Source organism: Athene cunicularia (genome assembly GCF_003259725.1).
Source record: "Athene cunicularia isolate RWA chromosome 2 unlocalized genomic scaffold, athCun1 chr2_part2, whole genome shotgun sequence".
Taxonomy (NCBI): domain Eukaryota; kingdom Metazoa; phylum Chordata; class Aves; order Strigiformes; family Strigidae; genus Athene; species Athene cunicularia.
Window position 1 is genome coordinate 7,046,691 of NW_020799096.1, and position 26,959 is coordinate 7,073,649.

General features: G+C 37.4%; 1 protein-coding gene across 1 annotated transcript; it reads right to left on the reverse strand.

Annotated features, from left to right (window-relative positions):
* Nucleotides 1–1,537: 1,537 nt before the first annotated feature.
* On the reverse strand, nt 1,538–26,428 carry AVL9 (AVL9 cell migration associated). Its single transcript, XM_026843824.1, has 16 exons — nt 26,417–26,428; nt 26,131–26,251; nt 23,832–23,917; nt 22,033–22,104; nt 21,191–21,280; nt 20,752–20,818; nt 20,056–20,096; nt 18,908–18,946; nt 15,183–15,252; nt 13,984–14,531; nt 10,717–10,851; nt 9,692–9,911; nt 8,199–8,316; nt 7,241–7,294; nt 5,235–5,323; nt 1,538–4,026 (listed from the first exon to the last, which is right to left on the reverse strand). The coding sequence occupies exons 1-16, from the start codon at nt 26,426–26,428 to the stop codon at nt 3,932–3,934; spliced, it is 1,857 nt and encodes a 618-aa protein (XP_026699625.1). The 3' UTR covers nt 1,538–3,931.
* Between the last annotated feature and the right edge of the window lie 531 nt (nt 26,429–26,959).

Sequence of the window (26,959 nt, forward strand, 5' to 3'; positions counted from 1 at the left end):
TTTATTTTTCAAGCAGCACAAGAAAAACACATTACTTGTATGTTCAATTATCAAGCAACAGTTTCTAGGTTTAAAAACTGCATTCATGCCTTCACCGTTACAATTAAATACTGCCACATTAGTTTCTCTTAGTAATTTGTATGGAAATCATAAGCTTGTTTAGGCAAAATACTAAATTAATTATAAAGGTGCTTAAAACAGATGTACAAGGTCAAACAAATGCAATGTACTAGAACACTAAAGATAATTGTGTTGTGATATTTGAGGAATTGTGTCAGATGTGCACAGGAACTGAGGTTATGCCATGAAAAATGCTGAACATTTTAGTCAAATGAAGTATTAGGTCAACAATACTTAGTCCTGTGGGTTTTTCTGGGGACTTATATCTATGCTTAATAGGCAGTTCCTCAAATGCTGGCACACAGAAGAAGCAGAGGTTGATGCCTTTGATGCAAGAAAGTTGTGTGCTACCGTATTATCTGTAAGTCAGTTCATGCTGCACATTGACAGGCAGAAATACCTTTGCAAAATACATCATGACAGAGCTGTAACAACAGCTTCACGGTTGACTCATTAGAGGTACTATCACCAAATCATTTAGGACTGTTTCTCGCAGTGCAGAAATGGGATGTCGGGGTCTTTGAAATGGAAGTTGTCTGTCTAAATTTTTCTAAGTAATAATGCTTGCACTTTTAAAAGAGGGGAGGAAAATAACCAGCATTTGCATTGCATTTAACTATAAAGAGGTTACAACCATTAAATTAAGAGGGCTACATGAGCTTAGATGAACCTCAGTGGCTGCATGCCTTCCCACAGCCCAAAAGTAATTTTAAGCAAATGTCAAAGAGCAAACATACATGTAAATGAAGACCACATATCATGAAGATCACTTCATCTCCACCTACTGCATGAGTCTTAATCACCATATGAGTCACAGTCCAACTTGCTAGCAGGATGCTAGTTTTTAAAAAGACTGAAAATTAATACCAGTTTCTTATTCTATCATTTGTAAAGAAAGGAGAATACTCTCAATCAGGTTGTGTGTTTGGCTCCACAACAGAGGCAGCTGGGACAGTGGGAAAGACTTGCCCATAAGAGAAGTATTGTAACAGAGTCCTTGTACAAAACGGTGAGCAGCTGTGCATCAGCTTAGCACTTCAGAGGGCACCTCATTCTGCTTTTCCTGATGAATCTACCAAGAAAGTAGTCAGCTTTCTAATATCCCTGGGCCAGTGTGGGAGTAAGAGGAATGCAAAGAGCTAAACAAATTGGCTATACAAATTTCAGGCATAGGAGAATTCTACAGAAGAAACTCGGGTGAGGAGAGCGGGGGCTATGGACATGCACACAACCAGTATGATCAAGCAATGCCCATTTATTGAAGGTAAGCAAGCCCTTTTATAGGTTTCTCCTGTGCACACGAACAGTACGTGGTACAATCCTTATGACTGGACAGTTAAGCTTTGTCCATGCGCTTCAAGCCTTCTTACGATTGGATAATAAGCGCCACACTCAAATGTCTTTCTCCACCCAACCCATCTCCTGGAGTTGGTTGCTGAGTTCTTTGTTCTATGTCCTTGCCAAGGCCTGCACATGTGTAGGATTGCTCACATGTCCATTATCTCCCAACAGAGGAGACAAAGACAAGAATTTTGACAAGGGATCCTTGAAGGTCCTGTTTCTATACCTTATACATGTAAATACCTGGCTCCTGGAACTCACCATTGTGAGCTCCTAAGCCTAATTCTACCTCCGTGTGCCTTAAGTTGCTGAAGATATTTTATGGGTGCTTAAATCCTTTATGCACCTTTATTCAGTCTTCACTACAACATGAAGCCTGACCCCTTAAATCCCAGACAGCAGATAATATGTTAGCTATATTTCACAAAAGCAAGTGATTCTTTTCAGTTATTTTTTTATCTGCATGCTGAATCAGAAAGCTCTAGACTGATAATGACTAAAAGCAGGCCTAGTCATTTCACCAGAGCTCTTTCTGCATATCAAGTATTACTTAGTCTTTGAAATGATGTGTCTATTACAGAGCTGTGGAATAAAACAGAAAAGAACATAAGTTTTAGGACATACACAAATACACACAGAGACCATGAGCAATAGTTGCAGTTCTACAGATACATTTTACTTGTATGTCAGAAGCAGTACATCAGCAGAGCTTTAGGGGCCTTTTTTTCACACTTCTCAAATGGAAGTACTCAAACTAGCTGTATACTCTCAAGTTTTCCATGGCCATTCTATCTAGCTTGTCCCAAAAAAGAAAAAAATTAACGAAGGCTTTAAACCAGATTGTGTTTCTGAACTGCTGTTTGAAGCAATTAAAACTAAAACCTAAGTTGTTCAACAGTAACTCGTGATACAAGTGTGCCTTTTTTATTAGCTTTTCAAATGCACCTACAGAAATTAGAACTTAATTTCTTAGAACAAATTACATTCAAGCCTTCTTGTTTCTCTCTTATAGAGCTGCTGTATTTTATTTGAGGAACAGAAGAAATAACCATGACTTGAAATCTTGGCCCCAGAAAAGAAAATGGCAAAACACTGACAGATACTGATGAAGGCAATAAACTGAGCGCCTTTTACTGCAGAAAATTGGAACATTGGATAATGTAATGTAGAAAATGTTAACAGCTATCATGTGAGGATGTTAGAAGGCATATAGAGGCATACACATTTCAGCAAATAGGAGATAATCTCTCTCAGAATCAGGAAATGTAGAAGTGGAATTTGCTTGCATACAGAAGACACCACAGGCATGTTACATAGAAAATACACCATTATGCCACAGCTTTTCATATAAACTATTATATTTCTTCACACAAAGATACGAACTGAGCCATTTCAGTTACTCTCTCAATTCTAGTGTTACTTTCCGTATGAAAAAGTAGTTATCCAAACAGAACATTCCCTGAGTCGACACAGAAAACAGATACAGCTGATTTTCATTTGGAAGAGTCTTCATTACTGTCAAAAAACCCGCACCACACAGTTTGTTACTGTGCTAGTTTTAGGCATTTTTAGTACTTTGTATTCCTAGGTATGTAACTACGTTGATTGTGTAATTACGTCCTAATAGAACAAGACCTCAGAAAACTGTCTGTGATCCAATCCCAATTCGGGAGAATGGTTTTGTAATACTTCTCTTGAAGAGGTCTCTCCTACCGGAATCCCATTCATGTAAAAGCACAGCCAACACATATGTAAAGTTATGAAGGTCTACTGCATAACATCAAGAAAAATACTGATTTTGCAACTGTCACAGATTTGGGGACATAAAGAGAGCTAAAACCAGATTAATACAAACAACTGTACATGGCTACAGAGGAGAAAGGAAAAAACACCTTAAGTCAGCCAGTCTTACTCTGCATCCCGCTGATTTTAGTTTGCATGTGAAAGCGAGAAAGTTCTACCTGGCTTGGAACCCTTTCAGGGTTTCCACCATATACTTTTCGCAGAGATGCTCTCAAATCCAACCTGAAAGAGGAATCAGTATATATACTCTGCTTATTTCTAACCAGAATTCACAAATATTTGGCTATTCGGATTGAAAAATATAACTAGTTTTCATAAATATTATCAACATCCAAGAAAATGTACAAATCTAAAGTCAAACACATTTGGCTTGCAACAAGCCTTGTTTACTAGTATCTTTGTAAAGGCTCAGTTTTAAAGAAAAGTAGTCATTTTAAATACAACCAATATACAGCAAATGCCATCCCATTGTATGGAGACACTCACCATTCTTCTGTGTTTCTAGTGAAACTGAATGATGACATTCCATGTCTGCTTGCAAGCAACCTTATACTTTGTTTTGGTCCTGGGTATTTAATCTCCACTCCTATGTTTCGGAGCAGTCTTTTTACAGCTCAGAAAAAAGCATTACACCTGAAATATTAGCAGCACTGTGCAAAACCATAATTTAGTCCCCGAGGCTTTGGGTTGACTGCGTAAAAGTGGAAAACCACGATGACATGGCCGATTTCGCACTTGTGAAGGCTCCTCCAACTGACTGACCTGCATTACAACACAAGAGAAAGGTCAAAGCATAGTGTTACCATTACTGAGCTACTACAAAGAAATATAAAAAAACCATACACAATCAGTTGTCCAGTTTGGAAAATAAAATCCAAGTCTGGAGTCCGTGTCAGAAAATATTCAAAGAACTTGAACACAGTAGCTCAGCAGATATGGCCTATGCTGTCCTTTGCCCTGGAAGGCTTGGTAGACTTCAGGCCAAAAGACACTCCTTGCCAGAGTATACAGCAGCAAAAAGAGTAGAAAGACCAATGGAATAAAAGCAGCTAAACAATGTTTTGCAAAGCTACTGAAGAACAACTATCAGATTCTTCAGTGGGTGAACTCGCATTATCTTGCACTGCCAGACGACAATATGATGTTGCCCCAGTTCAAGTACAAGTGCTTTTCCAGAAAATTGCAAACTATTGCAAAACATGCAAAAACTGATGCAATGTCTTCCTCCGATTTTGGCCATCTCTGGATAGTTTCAAAGTGATATAAAAATGAGAAAAGCTCAATGCAGAAGGTGGTGCTGTGGTCTGAGCATTTCCAGATCACATGAAAGCTTTCACCTGAACATCTCTTCCCATGTTCACCTCCAGCCCACACTGGAAAAGGAATCTACACTAATTTGTCTAGCTGCTTTTCTTTCCACTACACAATATACAGGGCCTCAATCAGCAGCTTTACCCCTCAAAGTGTTGCTGTTTTGTATGTATGTTGTTAAGTACACTTGGATTAAAATACGTGAGATATAGGATGTTTTTCAAAAAAAATTGTCCCGGTTCAACTAGGATAGGGTTAGGTTTCCCCAGCAGAGAGAGGAGGAAGGGATCTCCAGCCGGGTTATTCATACCATGCTAGCATCAGATCCAGGGGCGGAACCTTTTTACTTGCTCTTTGGTGGGCTTGGTGGCAGGAACCTGTTCCATGACCATTTGCGGTATTTCTCTGTATATCGTTTGTTTTGTTCACTGTTATTGCTGTTTATTGTTGTTATCATTGCCACTGTTGTTCAGATTGTTTTATCACACTGTTGTATTAAATTTCTTCTTATTTTAGCCAGGGTCTGTGTTTAACTTTCAGCCCGACCGGCTGAGGGTGGGGGAGGTGCAACAGCAACATGCTCTCCAGCCCCGGCAGGGCTTAAACCAACACAAAAACTTACGGCTTAGATGCAAGCTGTTTTTAAATAAATTACTTACCTACAGCTTTTCCTGTTTGTACAACATTTCGACTAGTAGAAACCATCACATTTCCAATCTTCTTTCCACGTTCACTGTTTTGCACAGAGCTAAGAGAGATACTGAAGTCTGTTAGTTGACTTATTATTTCCAAGTGTAAATAAAATACATAGTTAAAATACGTATCAATACAAAGAGATTTACATGGCATACGTATATATATTTGTGTGTGTGTGTGTGTGTGTGTGTGTGTGTGTGTGTGTGTGTGTATATCTATCTATCTGATCAAGCCCATAATGACTACATGCATCCTATCCACAGAGATCAGGTCAGCAAGCTTCTCGGAGGAAGAAAAGGTACTGACAGCAAGACAGGAATCAAAACACACCACGGTTCATTATTACCCAAAGTTTATACCTTTCCTAAATGTTTATCAAAATACACTTATGTTCTAAATTACAAGTCAGATTTGAAGTAGTTTTGAGAAGTTTTAGTCCTAATATACAAGCTTTAAACAAAACAGTGTTATGATCATTCTTTTCTCTAAATAGAGTTTACTTTGTATCTTGCCCTAAGATTAAATTTTTGATCAAGTACAGTTTACATTCATACTTCTGTTAAATAACTTGTCACACTGAAGTCCATGTTTCAGGCTTTGCAAATGCATTTATGCAAAGTTTAACACAGCACGCCACATTCTTTTCCCACTTTGAAAATCTTCAGCGTAGATACAAAAAGCAGAAAGAACAGAGTACACCAAGAACAAGTTTAGGCTCAGTTTGCAAAAGCAAGTAATTTTGATGAGTATCTGATAGCAAAGTTACATTTGGAGAATAAAGGCACTCTTATAAAAATATTAGTTACTAGAGACACACTAAGAACTACTCATCCTTTTACATTGATTTCAGGCTACTCAGAAGAGTTAGTATCTCTCCTTTCAAAGACAAAAATAGGGCAAATAAAAGATTATAGACACCTCCTCATCTTCCAAATAAAGTCTTTCTACAGAGATCATCCATTAACAATAAGACCTGCTATCAACATGCTCTTTATTGAAACCAATTACCTTGAGATAAATCTTGATTCATTTACATTCTCAATCGCCAACTCAGAAATTTAATCTGCTGTTGGTCAGCAAAAGCAACCAAAAGATTCAGTGGGCTGAAGTCTGAACCTTTTTATTCCTCAAGCTGTTCTATGTCAGCATGTGTTAGGCCTACTCACAGGGTACTGAAAATAAGTCTACAGTCAAGGCAGGTGCAGAATCAGCAGCGTGTATATATTGCTGATTTACAAGCATCTCAGAACCAGCATCTGAAGTTTTATGGTCAACAGAGCTAAGTGAGAAAACAATGTATTTTCCTTGGTGCATAAACAAGAGGAGATGGTTAACTGCAACTTCAAGACTGAATTCTGGCTTCAGTTAAGGCTGAACAACTATGGGAATAACACACACCACTGAGTTTTAGAGTTGACACCGGCGAGTAAGTACTGAGCCCAACTTAAAGTTGAGTGCAGTGCAATAAGAGATTAGGTAAAACTCATTTTAAACTTCTAAATTCGAGAAACTGAATCGTCTCAAGTATATATACAGTGAACTTTGAGCGTTTTAGAAAAATGCTTATTAAAACCCAGCTAATTTAAAAAAAAAAACACAACTCAAAACCTGTTTTCTCCTAATAATGAGATCTAAAGTCGATATACAGAAAAACACTGATGAAAGCTTTAACAGCTTTAGTTTACAATTTAAAAATAAATATACAAAAGCCTTATAATTGCAATGCAAAAAAATAGGGCTCTATTGTCTGAAGTTCAACATAAAGTAGTGCATCAGCACTGTTCTTCCCTATTTCAGGCAAATGTTCCATCTTTAGATGTGGTGATGTTTTGCACAAGAATGTTGAGCATAGCTCCATGTATAGGGCCAATTTAAATAATTATTTTGATTAGTTCATCATAGCAACAGTTATGCAGTTATTAATATTTGACCACACTTTTACAAAAATACCGAAGTACTATATACTTACTGTGATAATCTTAACTTAACATCTGATACAGAGTACTGTCCCTGGAATGGGTGGCTAGAAGAGGAAGAAAAACCCAAGTATTTATTTTTTCATGATGAATCCATGTCACACAATTATTGGTTGTACTCCTCTGTGGCTTACCAACAAAAATATCGCTTGTAGATACACTACTGTACCACTTTCCAGAAGGCAAAGTCCCAGTGACTATTCAACCTTAGATTTCTTATGAACTACCTGTAAGGTGCCTCCTGTTTACAGGCCAGATATTAATAATTTTTTCACACTAAGGCAGAGGCACCTCCTTCTAGAAACACAGATAAAAAGAAAAATCCCTTAACTAGACTAAAAGAGCTTTGTAGCTCTAAAGAAAAACCTTCTTGAGACTACAGCAGCTGACAAAACAAAAGCAAACAAAACTCCCTGCAGTACAGTAATAACCCATGCTAAACAAAACACACACATAGCCAACAATGTTACCAAGCCTGGCATCATCTAATCTTTGAGTGAAAATACACATAAAACAATCCAAAGCACAGAAGATGCAATATAGAACAGCCAGCTCTCCCTGATCCCCATCAGTGACAACCCTGGACACAGCTACTCCCTAGACACCTGGAAGCAATTAATAAGAAGCAGAACCATCTGAGGACAATTCCTGAGGAATGACAAACTTTCTATAGCTGGGGACAGCCAACAATCAACTTGAACAAGTTTCACTTCTCCTGTCTCTGGATATATTTTTCTTCATAAAACTATTGCCCAGAATTAGAGTAATGTATTGAAGAACAGAAATACTCAGTTTCTATACTTACAGATTAGGGCCCCAAAGTTTCACCCTCAGGGCTTTATAGCGGGAACAATGGGGGAACACTGTAATTGTACAGAACAGTGTGCCTGACTACACATACTGGGAGCAATCCATGTTAAATGCTAAATAAAAAAAAAGAAATTTCCTTACCTAGAATTTACCTCTGCAAGAGCTGGATGCTTGTTGCTATTCCATACTCTGTAGTTGTGGGTATTTTTCCAGGCTGCTACAAAAGCTGTTCCAAAGTCTGACAAAGTTTTTTCGTTGTCTGATAAAGATAAGAATTTGCTCTGATTCATTAGAGACATAATAAAAGATAAATTACCTTTTTTTTTGAAAAGTTAAAATTTTCCAGGCTCTTATCAAATCAACAGTTAAACCTCTAGTACTAAGAACTGAGCACTCAAAGTGTTTTATTATTTTTTAAAGTGGCCCAAATATTCAATGTCAGAACAAGCATCAAAAAAAAAAAGCTTGAAAAAATACTTTTCTTATTTTTAATTAATTTATAAAGTTTTAAGTAAAAAGCTCAACTGGAAAAAAGAAAAAGTCATCCAAACATAGGCCTCTTGACTTCCTCTCTGGGCAAAGACAGGAAAGGGGAGAGAATGGCCACACAGCAACTAAGAACAGAAACATCATTTGCATTGGTCTTGGTCAGATACACTGGGCTTTTCTGTACTATATTATTACTCATTCAAATTTAGTAAACCCCAAACCCACTATAAAACTGTGGTATGAACTACTGTGGAATAAACTTATCCTAACAACATCCCCGTTAAAACACTGAGGAGTACAGGAAATAATTTTAGAGCCAGCCAGTGAAGTAGTACGAGTTTCCAGAAAAACCTGACATTTCATATGACCCAGGCTGATATCATCTTAAAAGTATTAATGTTATGAGGCTAAGAACTTAGCATCGTCCAGACATTAAAACCAAGTTCTCAATCCCATGTTTTCTCACAAATACTACAGAACAAGATCTGAATTAGTTAACTGATGTGAATAGAGAATAATCATGATGAGAATGAAGTTAACAGGGTCAGTTCTAGACAAACCGAATGTTTTTCACAAACAAAACTGATTCTTTTAGTTATATTCATGCACAAAAGGTTGGAACATAGAGAATTCTGAGTTAAGACGAAAAAATGCTGAGCTCCAGAAAACACAGGCTTATAAAGCCTCACTTTCCACTTATGTGAATCCCTACTTAAGGCCACGGCAGGAAAGGAAAAAGAGATGGAACAGCTTAGTAGAACTTCCTGAAGACAGTCACTTAACTTCATGTCTCCCTGAACCCAATTAGTTCCCCAAAATTAACTTCAGGTTGCAATAGTCTGTCAGACACCCATGTTTGTAAGTCTCATCACATATGGTGCTTCAGGTACTTCTGCTTCTGAGGAAAGCTTAATTACATCAAGGAGAAGGAGACAGTCAAAGAAGAAAGTGTCTGTGTGAAGAATTAGAAATAAGGTTGTCAAGGAATAAACAAGGATAGCCAAGGACAAAAAAAAAAAAAAGCAGCCTAAAATAAAGTGTTAGACAGAGGGAGATCTAATGACAGACCATGCATTTAATGCAACAGAGCAAATGCTTATTACACCCACTCTCATCCCAGTCCCTAGACAAGGTATGTGTCCTACCTGGCTGCAGCACAGCAGCAAGCAGTGCATGAAGATAAGCACTGAACTGAGCCCTGATCCACTCATCTCCTCCTTCCCATCCAGTGCCATCAAGGAAAACATCATCTCTGTTCTCAGTTACATGCTTCACCAAGTAGTCTGCAAATCTTAGGTCAGCAGTTGTTGGGTTCAGGATCTTACGGAGTTCTGGATCATGGATTTGTACATGAGCATCTTCTATCTGTTTGAAATAATTCCAGGGGTAAACATTTAGATAAAACTGCTTATCTATACACTACTATATATTGCTACCTAAACACACAGTCCCCCAAAATATCATGAAACAACAAATAGTAAAAAACCCCACAAATTAACCATTCTCAGAAAGTCAGATACTGCTCTGATATAACCAGAATCTGATCATCTTACCGGCTCACAGTAGAAGCTGCTTACTTGACAGGATTTTGCAGGGGACATTTGGTGCTTACACTTATTTTCCTAGAAGCTCTTTGATTATCACTTCAACTTATTAAGTTGGTTACCTGTATGCAGCTCTCTTAGGTTACCAGATGTCGATTATATAGTTGTATCTATTTTCTAGTACTGACACAGCATTTTCTTAGATTTTTTTTAACCTCTTGATTAAATCAGAAGAAAGTCAATAGCAATGTGTTTTATTACCCATCTTTATCTGTTTCTCAGCTTATTTTTGAATACTTTAATAGAAAATCATGTAAAAAGTCCATGACATGAAAAGCAGAATTACACCAGCAACAAAATAAAAATTCAAGTAGTGCCCTGCAAATTCAAATATTGCATATAAGAATATACAGAAAAACATGTATTCGTTTTGCATAGCTTATCTAATCCCATCCTAAATAATGAAACAAATTTAATAAGCTTCTGCATTTAAGATTTTTTTTCATGGGGAAATAATTAAAAATTTGAGCATGAAAGTAAAACTTTAAAGCTGTATTTAAAATGCAACCTCTGCTTCCTCCTCCCCCCCGCTCCAGTCCAGTAAGTTCAAATGCAAAGATTCATACTTCCACAATTGCATCACTCAGATGTTTCTGCTGACGGAACAGGATATTGGTGGCTCCTGCAACGAAGCCGCGGACCGTTACATCTGACAGGAGGTGATGCTGCTGCAGTGCCATGTATGGCAAACAAAGGTATCCCTAAAGTAACAGAGATAGTTAGAGGATTAACATAAGGCCAAAAACCCAAAAATGTGTATATTCAGAGATTTTTCTAATAAAAGCCAGCACATTCCACCCAAAACAAACCTTGGTATTGCAGTTTCAGACACAGTTATACACTGTTGTGCTACATTACAGTTGCAAAGAAAAGCAACCAGATTACACATGAATTAAACTTTTCAAGAGGTTGTGTTGCCTTTCAGTCTCAGGACAAACTTCAATACAATCCAAAGGACAGGAATCAAATGTGTTTATAAGGCAACAGAATAAGCAGTATAGAACAGGAGTGAGGTCTCAGGTCAGTTCAGAGACAAGAAGTCAATGGAGATAAAGATTTATCTCTCTAAATGCATACCATGATGTCTTCTCATAGTCCTGAAGCACATACTGCAGTAAAGCTACAGACTGCTATCTATATTTTGTAGGTGGAGGTTTCCAGGCTCCAGAGATACTAATCAATTTTTGCTAAGCATACGCATGCCCCGTTTAGGAAAGAGCAGAACAGAAAGTAATACACTGCGCTTTTTAGCGATTTCATGCTTGTAAATTAATCTAATATCCCACATTCCAATTAAGAAAAAAAAAACAACAAACAGCACAGCAGTTTGAAGAAAGGCTTTGGGCTAAGTCATTGAGAGATCATTTAGAAATGGCTGCACGTAATGGCATTTTCTTTTTAAATATAGGATCAACACACCCTTGAAGTCTAATACTGAAGTCTAACCCCAGCTGTTCAATTGTATGCAGCACCAAGCAATTTATTCACTAGTAGAAACCCAGAAGGGCTAACTGCATACTGGACAGAAACAAAGTGCACACACACTTTATCACAGAGTCCACGGTAATTAGAAACATATGGAAGAAAGGAGCACAACTACTCCCTTTTGTTATATTAGGCACAGGGATGGCTTTCCAGATGACAAGCATTCAACAGTTGAAAACAGTCTGTATCAAAGGGACAATGGTGCTTTGAGAAGAATCACCAACCTAAAATGGAAAATTTTCAAAAAATGTGGCTTAAGAAGCTGGCAAAGGAAGGTTTAATTACTGTATACTCAAGTAGTAAAGTCCTGGAAATACTTCACTACTAAAAATTATCAAATGTCAGTTCCCAAACTCACGTTTGTCTAAGTATAACAACTTTTATTTCCGTGAACGTGTTCCATTCTTTTTAAAAGAGTGCAAGTGAAATGAGTATTAGGATCTTACAGTACTGGCACTAAAGAAACAAGTATCTCAACCTATTTCTCCTTATGCTTAGGTGTACTTGGGTAATATATTCAGCTATCTAGCAAAATCTCCTCCCATTCAAGTTTGTCATATTTACTAGTCTTTCCACAATATGGCATTAAAAAAACCCTGAGATGAGAGCTGTAAAAGAGATTTAAACTTTCCAGTAAGCAGTTAAACTATAAACTTTATAACTTTGAATCACATTTTTCTGATAGCTTAGAGATGTAATAAAGCCTTTTCGGCTTTAATTACATTGGACGAACTCAAATGAAAAGTGCCCTTGTGGAACAGAAGGTAAACATGTAGAAACTGTCCACTTCCTTAAAATTGTTTACTTTTCCATTTTATGATCTCAGCAGCGATCTACGTTTGCACTTGTAGGCTCCCTTATCAATTATTTTCTTCTTGCTTTCAATAGAACTAGGCTAAATACAATTTACAGGCTATTATTTTCATTAGAGAATGTAAGGACAAACACCAGACTGCAGATCTTTGTTGAAAAAGCATTTCTAACAGTGACATGAGGCAATACAGGGCAATGACATTTGAGCTGCTCACTTGGGCCCACATAGCATACCATTTCCAATAAAAGTTACTGTGAGAAGTTCAAACACAATCATCAAATACAACGTTCTGTAAGGAAATGGTAATAAGCACCTCCAAAGGAAAAAACACCAGTTTGAACCTCATCAGCTTGAGGAAATTAATCTGAATCTACTTTCTGGGCAAAAGTTCATCTAAACTTATTACATTAAAAACCAAAACGGGTTTATTATATGAATTCTTTTACTGACAAAAGAATCTCTAACGGGACATTTTCCCTGTTTTTCATAGGAAACCAGTGTGGCAGGTGCATCCACCCAATGAAAGCAGAGCTTCTTGGCTGCTGAAGTGTAGTAGCCCGGGGCTGCCTTTGTTCTCAGGGCATCGTGGCAACTGGGGCTTTTGGCCAATGAGAGCCGCTATTGACTACAGGTCAAACTGGGCCTGGGTATAAATGGAGTCCTCTGGGGAGGCATTTGGAGCTCATACCCTGGAAGAGCAGCTGTGGTCCAGGACTCTCCCCTTGGGTCAGGGTGCTGCCCAAGGAAACTCCTCGAGGTGCCTTGGGTCCGGACACTGCCCTGAGTAGGTCCTCGAGGTCGAGAGCCCTCACTTGTCAGGTGAGTGATAAAACATTCTGGGTTGTCATTAAACCCTAGGTAGCAGGGCTTTGTAAGGCATTTGGGGTTGCCGTTAAACCCCAGGGAGCGAGGCTTTGTTCTGCATTTTGGGTTGCCGTTAAACCCTAAAAAGCTGTTCTGTTCTCCTCTCACAGGCATTCGAACGTGTGTGTGTGTGTGTATGTGTATATATATATATATATATATATATATATATGAAGTATTTATATATTACATATTTATATTTGTGTGTGTATATATACACACATTTATACACACAGTTTGTGCTACTACACACACATTTATAAATATATATAAAAATTAAAAGAGGAAAGCATAGGCTTAGGTGTCAGCTTAGTATAGCTTTCAGAATCTTAGTTTAGATTAAGGTATCTAAACACTTCTTAAGTACTCTGATCTAACCTATATGGGGCAAGATCTACAGTTCTTCAGAGGAAAACAGTAGTTACTAATACATATCATTTATTAACCACACTGGGACTGCAGGCTACCATCATGCAGAATTGCAAATAGTTTTTAATTATACATATGAAAAGTGGAATGCATGTGTGTGTGCACACAGCACCCTCAGACACGCACTCATGCTTTCCACCCACCTAGCAACAGTCACTTGCCAGAGTGACTTAGGCACTTAGCCACTTCTGAAAAACAGATGTCTTTATGAGTTACCAGGTATCAGAAACAACGTGCTTACCTTTGTAAAAATAGCCAATGGCATACCATACTGGTCCTCTTCCAACCCAGATATTAGTCCTGGAACAAACACCGTGTGTCCTGTATTTGCTTGGGGCTGCACAGTGATTGGAAGGCTTTCCGAGCTCACGCCTTTGCACGGAAGATCTTTAGCCTGTTCTGATGCTGTATTTTCATGTTCTCCTCCTTTCAAATTAGAGTCCTCCAAAATGCTAGGATCTAAGGTCTCCCAGTCGCTTTCAGAGGACACTGGAGAAGCGCGGGAAGGAACTTTCAAGCGCTGCACAGCACAACTGGAGGACTGAGATCCATTATAAGTCTTCTCTGACTGAGAGAGAGGTGTGTTAGCTTTTTGACTTTCCAGCGAATGGTTTCCTCCCATACTCCTGCCTCCCTTTCCCATTCCTGAGTTTGTATTTGAAGTATCAGCAGCAGACACAGAAACACAGTCATGGAACCGTGGTGTATTTTCCTGCAGGCCAGCATCCTCTGATATGCTCTTTCTTGGTCTGTACTGTGAGCAGTCAGTAAGACCATGTTCAATCATACCTGGAAAACGATAGCAGACATGAATATCAGCATCTCAACAGAAATTTAAGTGAATTTGTTAAAGAAAAATTAACAAAGTGTTCTTATGTGCATAGTGGAAATCACAAATTTTAAAACGCTACTTGGAGGTATGTGGAGTGTGTGCGGGTGTCTTAAACCAAGCGAAACAAAACCAACCAAAAATCAAAGCCCATACTTCCTCTTCTAAAGAATCTGCCCCAACTTTTTTTGCTTTGAAAAGCCTGGTTAGAAGCTAAGAATTGGCAAGGTTAGGAGTTGTGGTTTTGTTGGTTGGTTTTCTCCTTTTTTTGAAGAATACATGTAGAAGGAAGAGAGAGATTTGCATTTTTTTTTAAGGAACATGACAGGAACACGTGACTTATTCAGGTTCCCAACTATGTTAACCACAGGCAGTACAGAAGATCCAGTGGCTCCAATTAAGCACAAGAAATAATAACCCATAGAGTACAAGTATTAAGTATTAGGAGATGTGTACATAGTACACAGATATGTATACAAGCCACCTATTTTTCAGGTAACATACTAACATAACTCTACTGTCACATAAGTTGTTTTCCAAATAAAACAGTACAGCCTGTCTCAGTTATCACCAGAAAGCATATAAAAACAAGTCCAAACTTCTCTTCTTACCAGGAAAGAGTGACAGGACAGTCATCAGAGCTCCCACCAATCTATTTACTGGAGAAATATAAAACAGCACCTAGTGGTGGAGGGGAGGGGGGTGGGGGAAGACAACATGTGAAAGAGAAAAGGGGAATTAGGGAAGAAAGAATGAGAAAAATAAAGTTACACTTAAGCATGACAGAGATAGACAGAACACATGCAAACTATTCAAGGCATTGCCTTTTATGTTATTTCAGAAAGTCTGCTTACCAACAGAAGATCTTATAACAATTCAAAGAAAATAAATATGGCTATTGTATCCTTATATTTTGTATTTGTAATATATAATATTTTTATATATATACACACATGTAATATATACTTGTCAATTATTCAGATTTTTGTCAGTCATTCAAAATTTTTTTCCCAAATTGATCCAGTTACTGAATGACTGACAGAAAAGAGTTGTTCCTGGCATGCTGCATAAATTCTTATTCATTTGTAGTAAAGTCTCTGTTATAAATCAAAGAGGCCAAATATTATAATCTCGCATTCCAGATTTCTGAGAAAAACCTATAGCAAAAACATCTCTTTTAAGAAAATATATTAAAGATATACAGACAAATGAAAAACAGGATAAATGCAGCATGCATTTATTATAGGTATTTTTCTATGATTGAAAAAAAGACCTTTTGGAAACATAAAACATGACTAACTTTGGTGAAGCACTTAAGGCATAACATGAAAAAACAGAAACTTCTTATTTAAAACAGAGACTGGGATTAGTAAATTTATCAGGAATTCAAAAGGGGGATGGTCAAAGACTAGCAATGAAAGAGAAACACAAGGCAGACTGAATATTACTACTGGCGTTCCTCCAAGACAGGCCTTCAGGTGGGAAGAAAAAAAACCACCAAACCACTCCAAACCAAGAAAACCCCACAGAAGTCAGCTTGTTTATCAATGCCATTTTTACATCCTCAAGCAGCACAACACTAGTAAAAAATACATGAGCATTACAAGGAATCAACAATGCAAAAGAATACAGAATGATCTAACATTGACAACTTTGCAGGCAAGTTTAATAATTGTATAATTAAAAGTGCAAGTTTGCGGACTTAGACTTGATAAAAGACTTCTGCTGTAAGGTAGGAAGACACTTTAGAAGCGACGAATAGTAACTCATGTTCCACTTGATTTTGTAAGTCTACAAGTTAGTAGATTGATGGAGCCAAGAGAAAGACCTATGCAGTCCTAATACATACCAAATGTTTAACAGTACCTCAGCTAGAAATAGACTTTGTATATTGTACAATTTTTCTTTTTTCTAAGTTCGAGATCAATGAATTCAAATTGAAACAGCCACAGAAAAAGCATGATGAGGAGAAAAAGCAGCTCATCTGAGTAAAAAATTTCAGCTGACTGCAATAGGAATAAAAAAAGTCTAACTTCTTCTAAGATGCCGCTCTACAATGCCTGTATCAAAGATGCATGATATAATGGCAGTGAACTACAACAGAAACCCTGTGACACCCCTACAGGTTTAGATTCTCAGATATCATGTATTCCTAGCCAACCTTATTTTTAAGCCTACAGAAATAATTAAGTCTATGAAGTAACATGTTGTTTTCAAGAAATCTATTTCAGTCTAGGTTTTTGTTTGGGCATACCGCTTGAGTACTTTTCTATATTTGTTCTATCAAGTCCCTTTGCCATCTTTCCATCTATATGGGTGCACACTTCCTTACCCCTCCCAACCCCATTACATGGCTTACAACATTTACATCAGCAAACTGGGTGGTCCTTGCAGCAGAAAGTCCAATGATCACCATCTGGAAGTAGTCTTCCAGCCTAATAACAGCTGAGAGGTGAAAAAATAAAATCCTTTAGCCTGTGGAAAGGCATCATCCAAATTGCTACGGATTAATGGAAATCCATCTGTGGCATTTTCAGCTCAAAGAAAACTGGCATTACTCATGGCTTCTTGCATATTGTATTTAAGGTCTTTGAACATACAGATTCTCAGTTACTCTGGAACCTTATCATCTGCCAGACAACAGGCAGCGCCAGGAAACCAAAACACTTCTTTTTGAAATTACAAGTGTTATCTATCTTTTGAAGTTTAGGGAAAAACAAAAACAAAGCAACCTGCAGGTTTATTCAATAAGCATCCAATTATTTTCAAAATAATTTTGCATGTTTGAGTCATATGAACATGCTTGAGAAACCCTTCCTCTCCCCTCTTCATGCATTTATCCCCTTATGGTTTGAGCAGCTTCAGAAAAGAAACAAACTAAATGCTGTACTGAGCTATGAATGTCCAAATGTTGAACTGACCTGATGAAATGCTATCATAATTTTTTAAACAGATCAGTAGAAATACTTCACGAAATCTTAACTGGAAAATATTTTTTCTGCTTATGGTTTTAAAAAACCCTATCACCATAGACTTTCAGAATGTATTGTTATTTTTCAGAAAAAAACTTGCACATCGAGTCTTGATTACATACATTTCTACATGTGTACTCCTACTACGTCACAATCATTTCCTCAAACATACCTTTTGCATAGTCTTTAATATAGCAGTCTTTAGCATATGGCTTTTTAATGCAGAAACTGCATTTATTCTCATCAATACTTGGAACTGTCAAGGTATATCTAACTTACAGAACTGACAGTGCAAAAGCTCTGGAGAAGTGGCTACTTCTGTTTTTAAAAGCCATATTTACTGCTTCGCCATATTTACAGACCTTGGATATAGACTTTGAAAAAAAAAAAAAACAACAAAACAAAAACCCCACAACTGTTTCAGTATCTTACAGATTAAGTCCTACTGAATTTCCAGTTGCAGCTAACAGGAAATTCTAATGTTCCTTCTCAGCACCCTGAAGAAGCTGGGTTTTAACATAGCAGGTTTACTGAAGAAAGTGACATTTTGGAAACTGAAACAAAATTTTAAACAATAATTTTTAAAGAGCAAAACAAAAAAAAATTCCCAGCATAAATGTGTCTGGGAGCTGATACATAGTAATTTCACTGAAAGTTCTTTTCCAGGATATTAATATACACACAGAAGAAAGCAAATGTACCTACCTTTTCACATCTGCTTGTACCTTCTGTATATTCCCCTTAAATTACTAAAATAGCACTGCTTCTGAGGCAGTAAAACAACCTAAAGAAAGCACCGATTCTAGAATTCAGTAATTTTTAACAATTTCTCATCTGAGTTCAAGATGACCTACAGATACAGCTCTCTACATTGTCTCCTGCAGGTGCCCATGCAATTCAGGTCTGAAGGCCACTCCTAGTACTTGTTTCCTTTGGTATGCTTTTTTAAAGTCCAAAGCAGAAGTTCTACTTATTGAATCTCTGTAAAGGTGTATGCTCCCTTTTAGGTACCAGCATCTCCCATTAGTTCCTTCACACGGGTACCTATTTGCATTATGTATATCCTCCATTATTTTTTATAACATGTTAAGTTTCTCCACTCACATGTACTCACATTTTACTTACTCTGGCTGGAGCAGCTATTAATAAGGGGGAGTGCGGACAGAAGCAGAGGCAAATTTATACATCAACTCACAACAGGTACTTTGAACATAATTTTCCAATTTATATATAGATGCAAAGTTGTTGATATGACTTCAGATACTTTTTTGTTCACTAGTATATTCTACATAACCTTCATATGAAAAAAGAAATTTAAATTGCATTTCTATTTCAATTACCTGCCTCAGCCTACAAAACGTTACCTTTTTCTCTAGAAGAATCAATTTAAAAAGGATCAACACCTGAAAAAACACAAAAAGGAAAAACATTGTGAGTGAACCAAAGCCATTTATCAAAAATATAGTTCAAGCATAATCGCCTATTCAAGATTTCACGTTAATCACTGCATAATTGTCAAATGATCAAATACATTTGGCCAGTGAAAACCAGTGTTCTAATACCCTTTCTCCACCTGAGCACACATTTTGAAACATCATTTGAGATGCACAAAGAAAAACCTGAATAAGAATTGTGTAATTTGAATCATACAAAGCTTACCAGAAAGAATATGTTATGCAATTTCAGAATTTTAAAATGCAGTAAACTGCATAAACCTAGAAGAGCTCCTCCACAGAAATGCAGAAAAGAATTCAGCAAGAAACCAAGAACAGCATTCATCTCACCTAATTTTAGACATCCACAGATGAGGCATCTAGATTAGAAGTGGCTGTCCAGACTCTCTACACTCAAAGACTCTACACAGACGCTTCTGGGGCATAACTGGCAGACATCTGAAGTTAAACAAAAATGAGTTCTACCCCAAAAATCTACTGAGCAGGTACAAATACACCATGAAATCCAGGTTCTCAACTTGTTTCCTTGATGCCTCTCAGTTAATAAAAGATTATAAATGTCATTTGTACCTTAGCCATAGGATACACAATTTCAATAGCCATCAGGAAAAAGGAGGAGAGGTGCAAGTCCCCTCAGGCTCTATGATGGCAGAAGCTGCCAAAATGAAAACATACAGGGAAAAATGCTCCAAGCTGTGTCTGCACAGGCTTTAGCAATATTGTTCTATCACGTTCATCTGACAAGTAGCAGGAAATAGAAACAAAACCGTAACAGAGATACCACCTGCATTTTGGACTAAAGAAACGTCACACAAACTAGAAATCTCCAGGGAATCCAGCAGACAAAGGAAGTTCTCAGTCTGGAACTTACTTTCACTGAAGTCATGCAGGTGGAAGGGGAAGGGAAATCAGGAGGCCGTAACCAGAACTACTTAGGAAATAGTCTTCTTACTCCTAGCTCAGGTATGTCTAGACATGTTTATTTTTCAGTTCCTCACAAAGCATTTTACTCCACAAAATAAGTGCTGTACTTCATATATCTAGCAAAGAATGCCCACCTTGTGTCTAAAGTGAAGAACAAGATCCCGAGGAGACAGACCTGAGATACCAAAAAGAGAGCAATTATTACAGTTTAATAGCCAGTGAATATACTAACTTACTTCTTGTCACCATTTTTCAGGTGGAGGGGGACACCTATTATGTGTGTGAACCTGGTTATTTCAATAGCAGAACTCATATCAAATTCTGTCTTTTGGGCAGGAGCAAGAGTTAAGACAATAACATGAATAGTCATGCTCTGAGTTACTCCAGTTGGCTGCCACACAGCATTACGGAAACACTGCAGTAAACACTACACTGTGCTTTCAGAAAACAGAAGGAAGAGTCAGAATCAGATGGGAAATATCCCAAATAACAGCTAGATTGATTGCTTGAGCACCCCATACCATCAAAGAGTTCCATTTAAAAATGAAGAAGGTTCTGTTTTCCAAAAGCAGCCAAGCAGTTGCTTGCATACTGTTAGGTCAAGAGGTGACATAGCCTTCAACCTACAGCTAACCTATTATGAAAGCAACACTGTATTTATTTGACATTTATTTAAATCCATCAATAGAGAAATGCATAACAATACTGTGCAGGCACACAGACCTCTGGTGCTTTATGTGTTAATGCATATAAACAAATTAGCTCAGGAAGGGAATGTGTGGATTAGCGTTAACATTATCTCTACTGCTTGTACAAAAAAAGTCACTTACCAAGATAAACTTGTGACCCTTCTAGCAAAGTACTGCCCAAGGAACTATTCATATGATCATAAAGTTCCTGTAAGAGTTAGAAGAAAGGCAAAAAAACCCAGAAGCTGTTAATGGCACACAGTTGCACAAAATCCAGTATAAATAAATTCCACTTACTCAAGCATTTCAATGTCTTATTCTAGAAAGAAAGTAAAATTTTACTAATGGAGGCAACAGAGATACAGGCTGACAATCACACTCATTCTTGTATTTCATTACAAATCAGAAAGTTGACTCTCCGTCAGGTTAGGGTATATCATTTGGTTCACATTAAGTTATTACAACAGCTGAGTCCTGAACGACCTATGCAAATGGAGTATTTGAGCACTAATTAAAATCCCTGAAGCCTGTAGCCATACACTGAAAGCTTTGTTCCATGTGGCTGTTATTTAAAAGTTACCTTTAGAATTGAAATTTGTGAGAAGTCTTTTTCTTCAAAATACGCATGTGTAATGAGTTGCAGCTTTGCCTGAAGTAACCCATACAAAGGCTTGGAAGAAAAACAAACACAAAAGCAAGTGAAGAAAACTTTTTTGTCACTCATTTTGAATTTTAATCTTCTATTCTTATCTTGCTATATAAACACATTATTACACACAGAATTAATGGAGGAGCAGTCCTTAGTTGCTAACTCGCCGCATCTTTCTCCTGTGCTCAATTTAAATGGTAAATGATAATTCTATTTTCTTGCCATTTGCCATCACATCATAGCATACCATCACTGAGTATCTTTCTGGAAAAGTACTTTCCTGCTTTAACACTGCTTGTGCAGCTCTAGTAATAGTTCTTTCTTCAACTAAGTCACAAAGAATTTCTGTTCCCTGCCTGGTGACCAATAGCTTTTGCTAAATAGGTAGAAATAAATGTTTCTTCACAAGAGTATGCTGTATGTGCAACTATTTTAAAACCTCTTTCACAGTTGTCAATAGCCAATCTCTCCAGTTACAATGGCCAAACCCTGCAATCCTACTACATGAAACAAAGTTAGTACTTAAGTATTACCAAAAGTGCAAATAGATATCCTGGTCCCTGACAACAGGCAGACACTTTTACAATTGCTCTTACAAGGAGATACCAGTTCAAGGCAGCTCACTCAAATGCCACAGCCTTCCAATTCAATTTTGTTACTCTCTGCAACAATTTAAAGAGAGATGTTTGAAGCCAAAAGTTCCAGACAAGAATATGGAAAACAAGTAATTTTTAATGTTATTTGAAAGCATTTTGGGAGTTAAAAATTCTTACCAGCTGACAGAGAACACAAACACTTTTCTGTACTGTTTCTCTGGTGATGTCTGCTTGCCGTACTTTTAATGCCTAAGAAATAAAAGTATTACAGTATTTTTACCCACACAGAATTTAAAAAATAATTCTTTCACAGGTTTAGTTGCAACATACCACCCTGCTATTTTAACAAAAAATCCTAAAACTGACTGCCTTCAGTGGTGGAATACCCAAACCATGCAGCAGCATGTCCTTACCTAGTAAAAATGGTCATAACACTGATATATCAGAGTTGTGTTCTCATCTCACTGTGCACAGCAAAGATCCAAAACCAGCTGTGCTGACAAGCAGAGGACTGTTTAAAAGACACTAGCTCAGGAAAAAGGAAATAGCCCTGGAAAAGGCAATGGCATTTTAACTCAAGGTAATGTAACAGAAGAGAAGCCACAACACATGACTCATTCATCTCTAACATTATCTGTGAAAAAGGACCAGGATGAAGTCTCTGCCCAGAAATTGTTTGATTAATGATTTTCTTTGAGCCACTCATAAAATAAGGAGGTACCATCTGCAGAATCAACTACACAGCCAGACCAAATGGTTCCAGCACTTAACGGCACCTAGAAAGAGTGGGGGCAGAAATACAGCTAAGCAATTCACTTAATTGTGCAAAACAGCAAGTGTGCAGACTGCAGCCCACACATCAAAAAGGACAGATGGAAAGAATACTAGAGCTGTCATATGAAACACAATGTTTTATATTCTACTTGTTCCAAAGAGTTCATTTTAAACATCTATTTATCTTAATTGGTTACTAAAAACCATAAATTGGAATCAAGAGCACAATACATATGAGTTATCGCATAGTTAAATAGAGCAAGACTCTAAATCACAGAATATAGTGAAGACTGGCTGCAAAGATAATGACTTCAGCTGAAAATCAACATGAATTCAGAAGAAACAGAATTAGAATCTGTGTGTGTAAAATTTCTCCTATAGTATAAACAGGAACTTGAAATACAACCAAGGTATGATTAACACTAAAGCAGAGTACATAGTTTACATCTTCTGAATACAAGACTTATTTAAAATTCAAACCCACAGGGCATTCCAGATTATTGTCATTTCACTGGAAAATGGAGTAATGTTTAAAGAAATTTGTAGTAGCTTCTCAATTCTAAGTGCACAGGTCACACTACCATTACTACTTTTGAAATATGGGCAGATTCTAGTAGATCAAGTACGTAATTTCCTCAGTGTGATCAGGGAAATACTGTAGCTCTCACCAGTCAGCTTTACTGATAAAAGTTCAGTATTGGTAAGCAGCTACAATGAATGGGAATACTCTGGTCTACTCTGCAAGAGTACTTTTGGCAAAGAAAGTAGATGAAGAGAAACATTACTACATTTGTATGGTCAGATCCCAGGAAATACTATAAAATTCTTCATGATCACACACTGGAGAAATTTCAACTTTTTCCACCTAAGAGGCCTACTTCCTAGAAACATGACTTGGCCACCTGACAGACTGGCAGCTTCATTTTGCTACTTAGTGCTGATGCTTGGATTAGCTCTCAAGAGCCAAAATATATTTTTCAGTTGCCTTGAACATTTCAAAAGATAATAATATGCCTACTGACATAAGGGAAAGAAATAGTTCTCAAGTTCTGTAGGCACCTACTATGCCCATTTTCATAGATTTTTAATGTAAGTTGATCATGAAGACTGACTGATGGTGTAATGCAAGCCACTGAATTTTAGGGCAGTTAATGCATCAAGCCCATTATTTCATTAATATAATTCACAACTTGGAAAGTTACCTTTGCTTCAATCTGCCTGTAGCAAGAGACGCCATATACTGTGGTTTGATCCCCACATCTTGGTGGCAAATGGAAAAACACAGTATCTATGAAAAAGAAAAGATTGTTTCTTAAGCTCAGCGTTTTTATTTTCAGTATCAGTATTTTTCAGTATTTTACTTATAAAAGGGTTACTGCTAAAAATACCGACACACTTATATTCTGAGACTTTAAAAAAAAAAAGTCATCTATAAAGCTATGCCTACACCAAAGTTAGTTTTTCAAAACTGTAAGATCCTTTGTAGAAGAACCTCCATCTGTGCTGATATGGATGTTCTGACAACAGCTTCATGTTTAGCCTGACCAAGCTTCTATAAGCCCACTGACAATTTCTCAGAAGCAGCTACTGACAGCAGAGAAACACCACTGAAAACTACAGGCATGCTGCTTTCCCAATTCAGTATGGTGGAGCAAAGACAAGGCATGATGAGGCAAGGTGTACTCTTGGAGCGTGATGCCATTAAGGTGGCAAATGCAATGAAGACAGGAGTAAAAAAAAAAAAAAACAAACAAAAAACACCACGGAGGACATACACAGTTGAAAGAAGCTGCTACCACTGCCAAGGTAGATATCCATGCAACAGTGCCACTAGGCTAACAAAAAGGATTTGTGAATCCAAGTCTCTCACAAAATAATTATTGCCTCTGTGCAAGTGTCACATGAAATAAAAAAAACTATAAAATATGACAAGAGAAAGGCTTTCATGGCTTGAGTTATACACACACATGCTTGCTACTATTGCAAAAAATTGTTAAATCCTAAGTAAAGAAGACATTATGACTGACTTTCAAAACATGCATGAAATCTGTTTTGAAACTGATTAGTAGTTTTTCATTTGCTTCACAGTAACAAAATGAACAGAAGAGACAATCCCATATGCATTAGGTCCAACAGAAAGAGGGACAGTTTCTACCAAAGCTTGAACAAGTTCAATTATATTATGGAGATCACCCAGGGTTTTAGAAAGCCTTTAAAGACTACTTTCTGTACCAAGTCACCCTCTTTGCAAAAATGCAACTACCAGTGGGAGCTAGTTTAAAACCCAAAAAATAGATACCTAAAGTTACAGTAAATGTAACATAACTATTTGAAACATATTTGCGTGTTTCAAGTTCACATGTGCTCTTGCCTACAAAACACAAGGATATATATATCTGTTTTGTTGCCAAGTCTTTTTTTCTCTTACCAAAAAGTATACATTGACAATCTTTTAGTGCACCAACAAAAATGCTCAAAGTTGAGCATTAACTGGGATGGAACAAGTAAGTGCAGCTGCCTACGATTTTCCTAGCTTTGAATGTAGCCCACTTCTCATTATGTATTTAACAACACAGAAGTTGAACAAAAATAATGATCCAGAGCAGAATCAGCGACACTCTTATTACTGCTAGGGAAAGGATTATTTTGATATGACTTCCTTTGCTTCCAAATGAGGTCTCTGGAAGCTGGAGAATTAGGAAGCCAAGTATATCAAGTTAAAAAAAACCCAACTTATTAAAATTAGTATTACAGGTTTTGCCTGATTTCGCTGTTTTCAGTGACTTCCTTGTTCACTGCTCTGAAGAAAAAACGATGAAAAAACTGAAGATGCAAATAAATGTCATGGTAATGAACTGAACTGCTGTCAAACACAGAAGTACTAAACAAATACTAAACAACAACAACAACAACAACAAAAACACCACCCTGCAGTGAACTTGCTGGTTACTACGTGGCAAAGGAATCACTATCTTCATTCTGTTGTCAAATACCCAAAAGCTCCTGTTCCTGTCCTTTACATTTACTGGTTTTCAAAATATGTTACTCTACAGACATTGAATGACTTGTAGGTCATTCTAAGAATCTCTAAATTAGTGGAGGGAAAAAAAAAATCGTAACGACCACATACATTACAAAGCTGAATTTCAGAATTTCAATTTTCCCTTACCTCAAAACTGGATTAAGTTTTACCCAAGAGTTTATTCCCCCTTTCAAAGAACTTCTGAGAAAGCTGGTAGCCTTGTTTTGTCCTATACACACAGGTGATATGCAACCCTTAAGCTTTAACTGGTATCTGATTTCTTGATGTAGGAGGTACACCTTTATGATCTACTTTAAACTCCGAAGCAACATACCATTGGCCAATGCATTTTGCAGCTTAAACAAGAAGTACAGGAAGTCTAATATTGGAAAAAATTGTTGATCAGCTGTTCAGATGGCAGGATTTTTCTTTAGGTTTCAGTAGAAGTAGTACATACAGCTTCCTCTCTGGTTTCTTACCTTCCTGATAGTTGTGAGCGCCATCTGGTAAGGCGAGAAACGGCAAATATTTCCATTCCTCTGGTAAACTGTGGCTGTCATGTCCTTCTCCAGGCTTTAGCGGAGGATAAGAAAATTCAACCTAAACAAACCAACAAAAACAGATGGGAGGCAAAGAGAGAATACACTACTATTAGCAAACAAGCAAGCCTCTGTGATTCAGCGTAACACCTTTTCTTTAGCAATGGTACAAACCAAAGTTTTTCTTCCTACTAGCATCCCTTGTCTCTTCTTCCAAAGCACCTACATGCTGACTCATATGTGGTCTAACTGACAGGCCCTGGGCAGATTTGGCTTCTACGGTGCTTCCACCCAGCCTAGTGTCTTTTTCTCAAGTGAAATACAAAACAGATCTTCAAGCAGAAAACACCACGGAGCAGCTGAATACCAACTCCCCCGCATGTACATAGCCACCAGCACACAGCTGCACAAGCAGTGTCAGCAGGGGTCATTGCTGGGGCACGCACATCCTGAAATCACGTTTGGCTTCTCAGCCCCTCAAGTGCTTGTGACTAGGTAACACACTAAACACATGCAAGCCTCTATTTTACCCTACCGGATGCTGAATAATCTCAAAAACTATATTAACAGCAAAATACCGCTTTTAAATATTTTTATGTCCTTGACTGCAATGTGTTCTACACATTGGCCTAAAGGGCCTCCTTTTCCTTTCTCCAAGAAATCCTGCTTTTCAATTTTGCCTTTCAATGTCACCTTTCATTTATTTACCATTTACTCTTTTTCTTAGAAATAAGGACAACCTTTTATTCCTTGCACCATACTACATGTC

Bases quoted from the DNA above. Each gene is read 5' to 3' on its own strand.
- AVL9 (XM_026843824.1), bottom strand. The intron at 23,918-26,130 runs GTAAGAAACCAG...TCTTTTTCATAG, and splicing joins CGCTCACAACTATCAGGAAG to ATACTGTGTTTTTCCATTTG. The intron at 4,027-5,234 runs GTAAGTAATTTA...GTTGTAATGCAG, and splicing joins ACAAACAGGAAAAGCTGTAG to GTCAGTCAGTTGGAGGAGCC.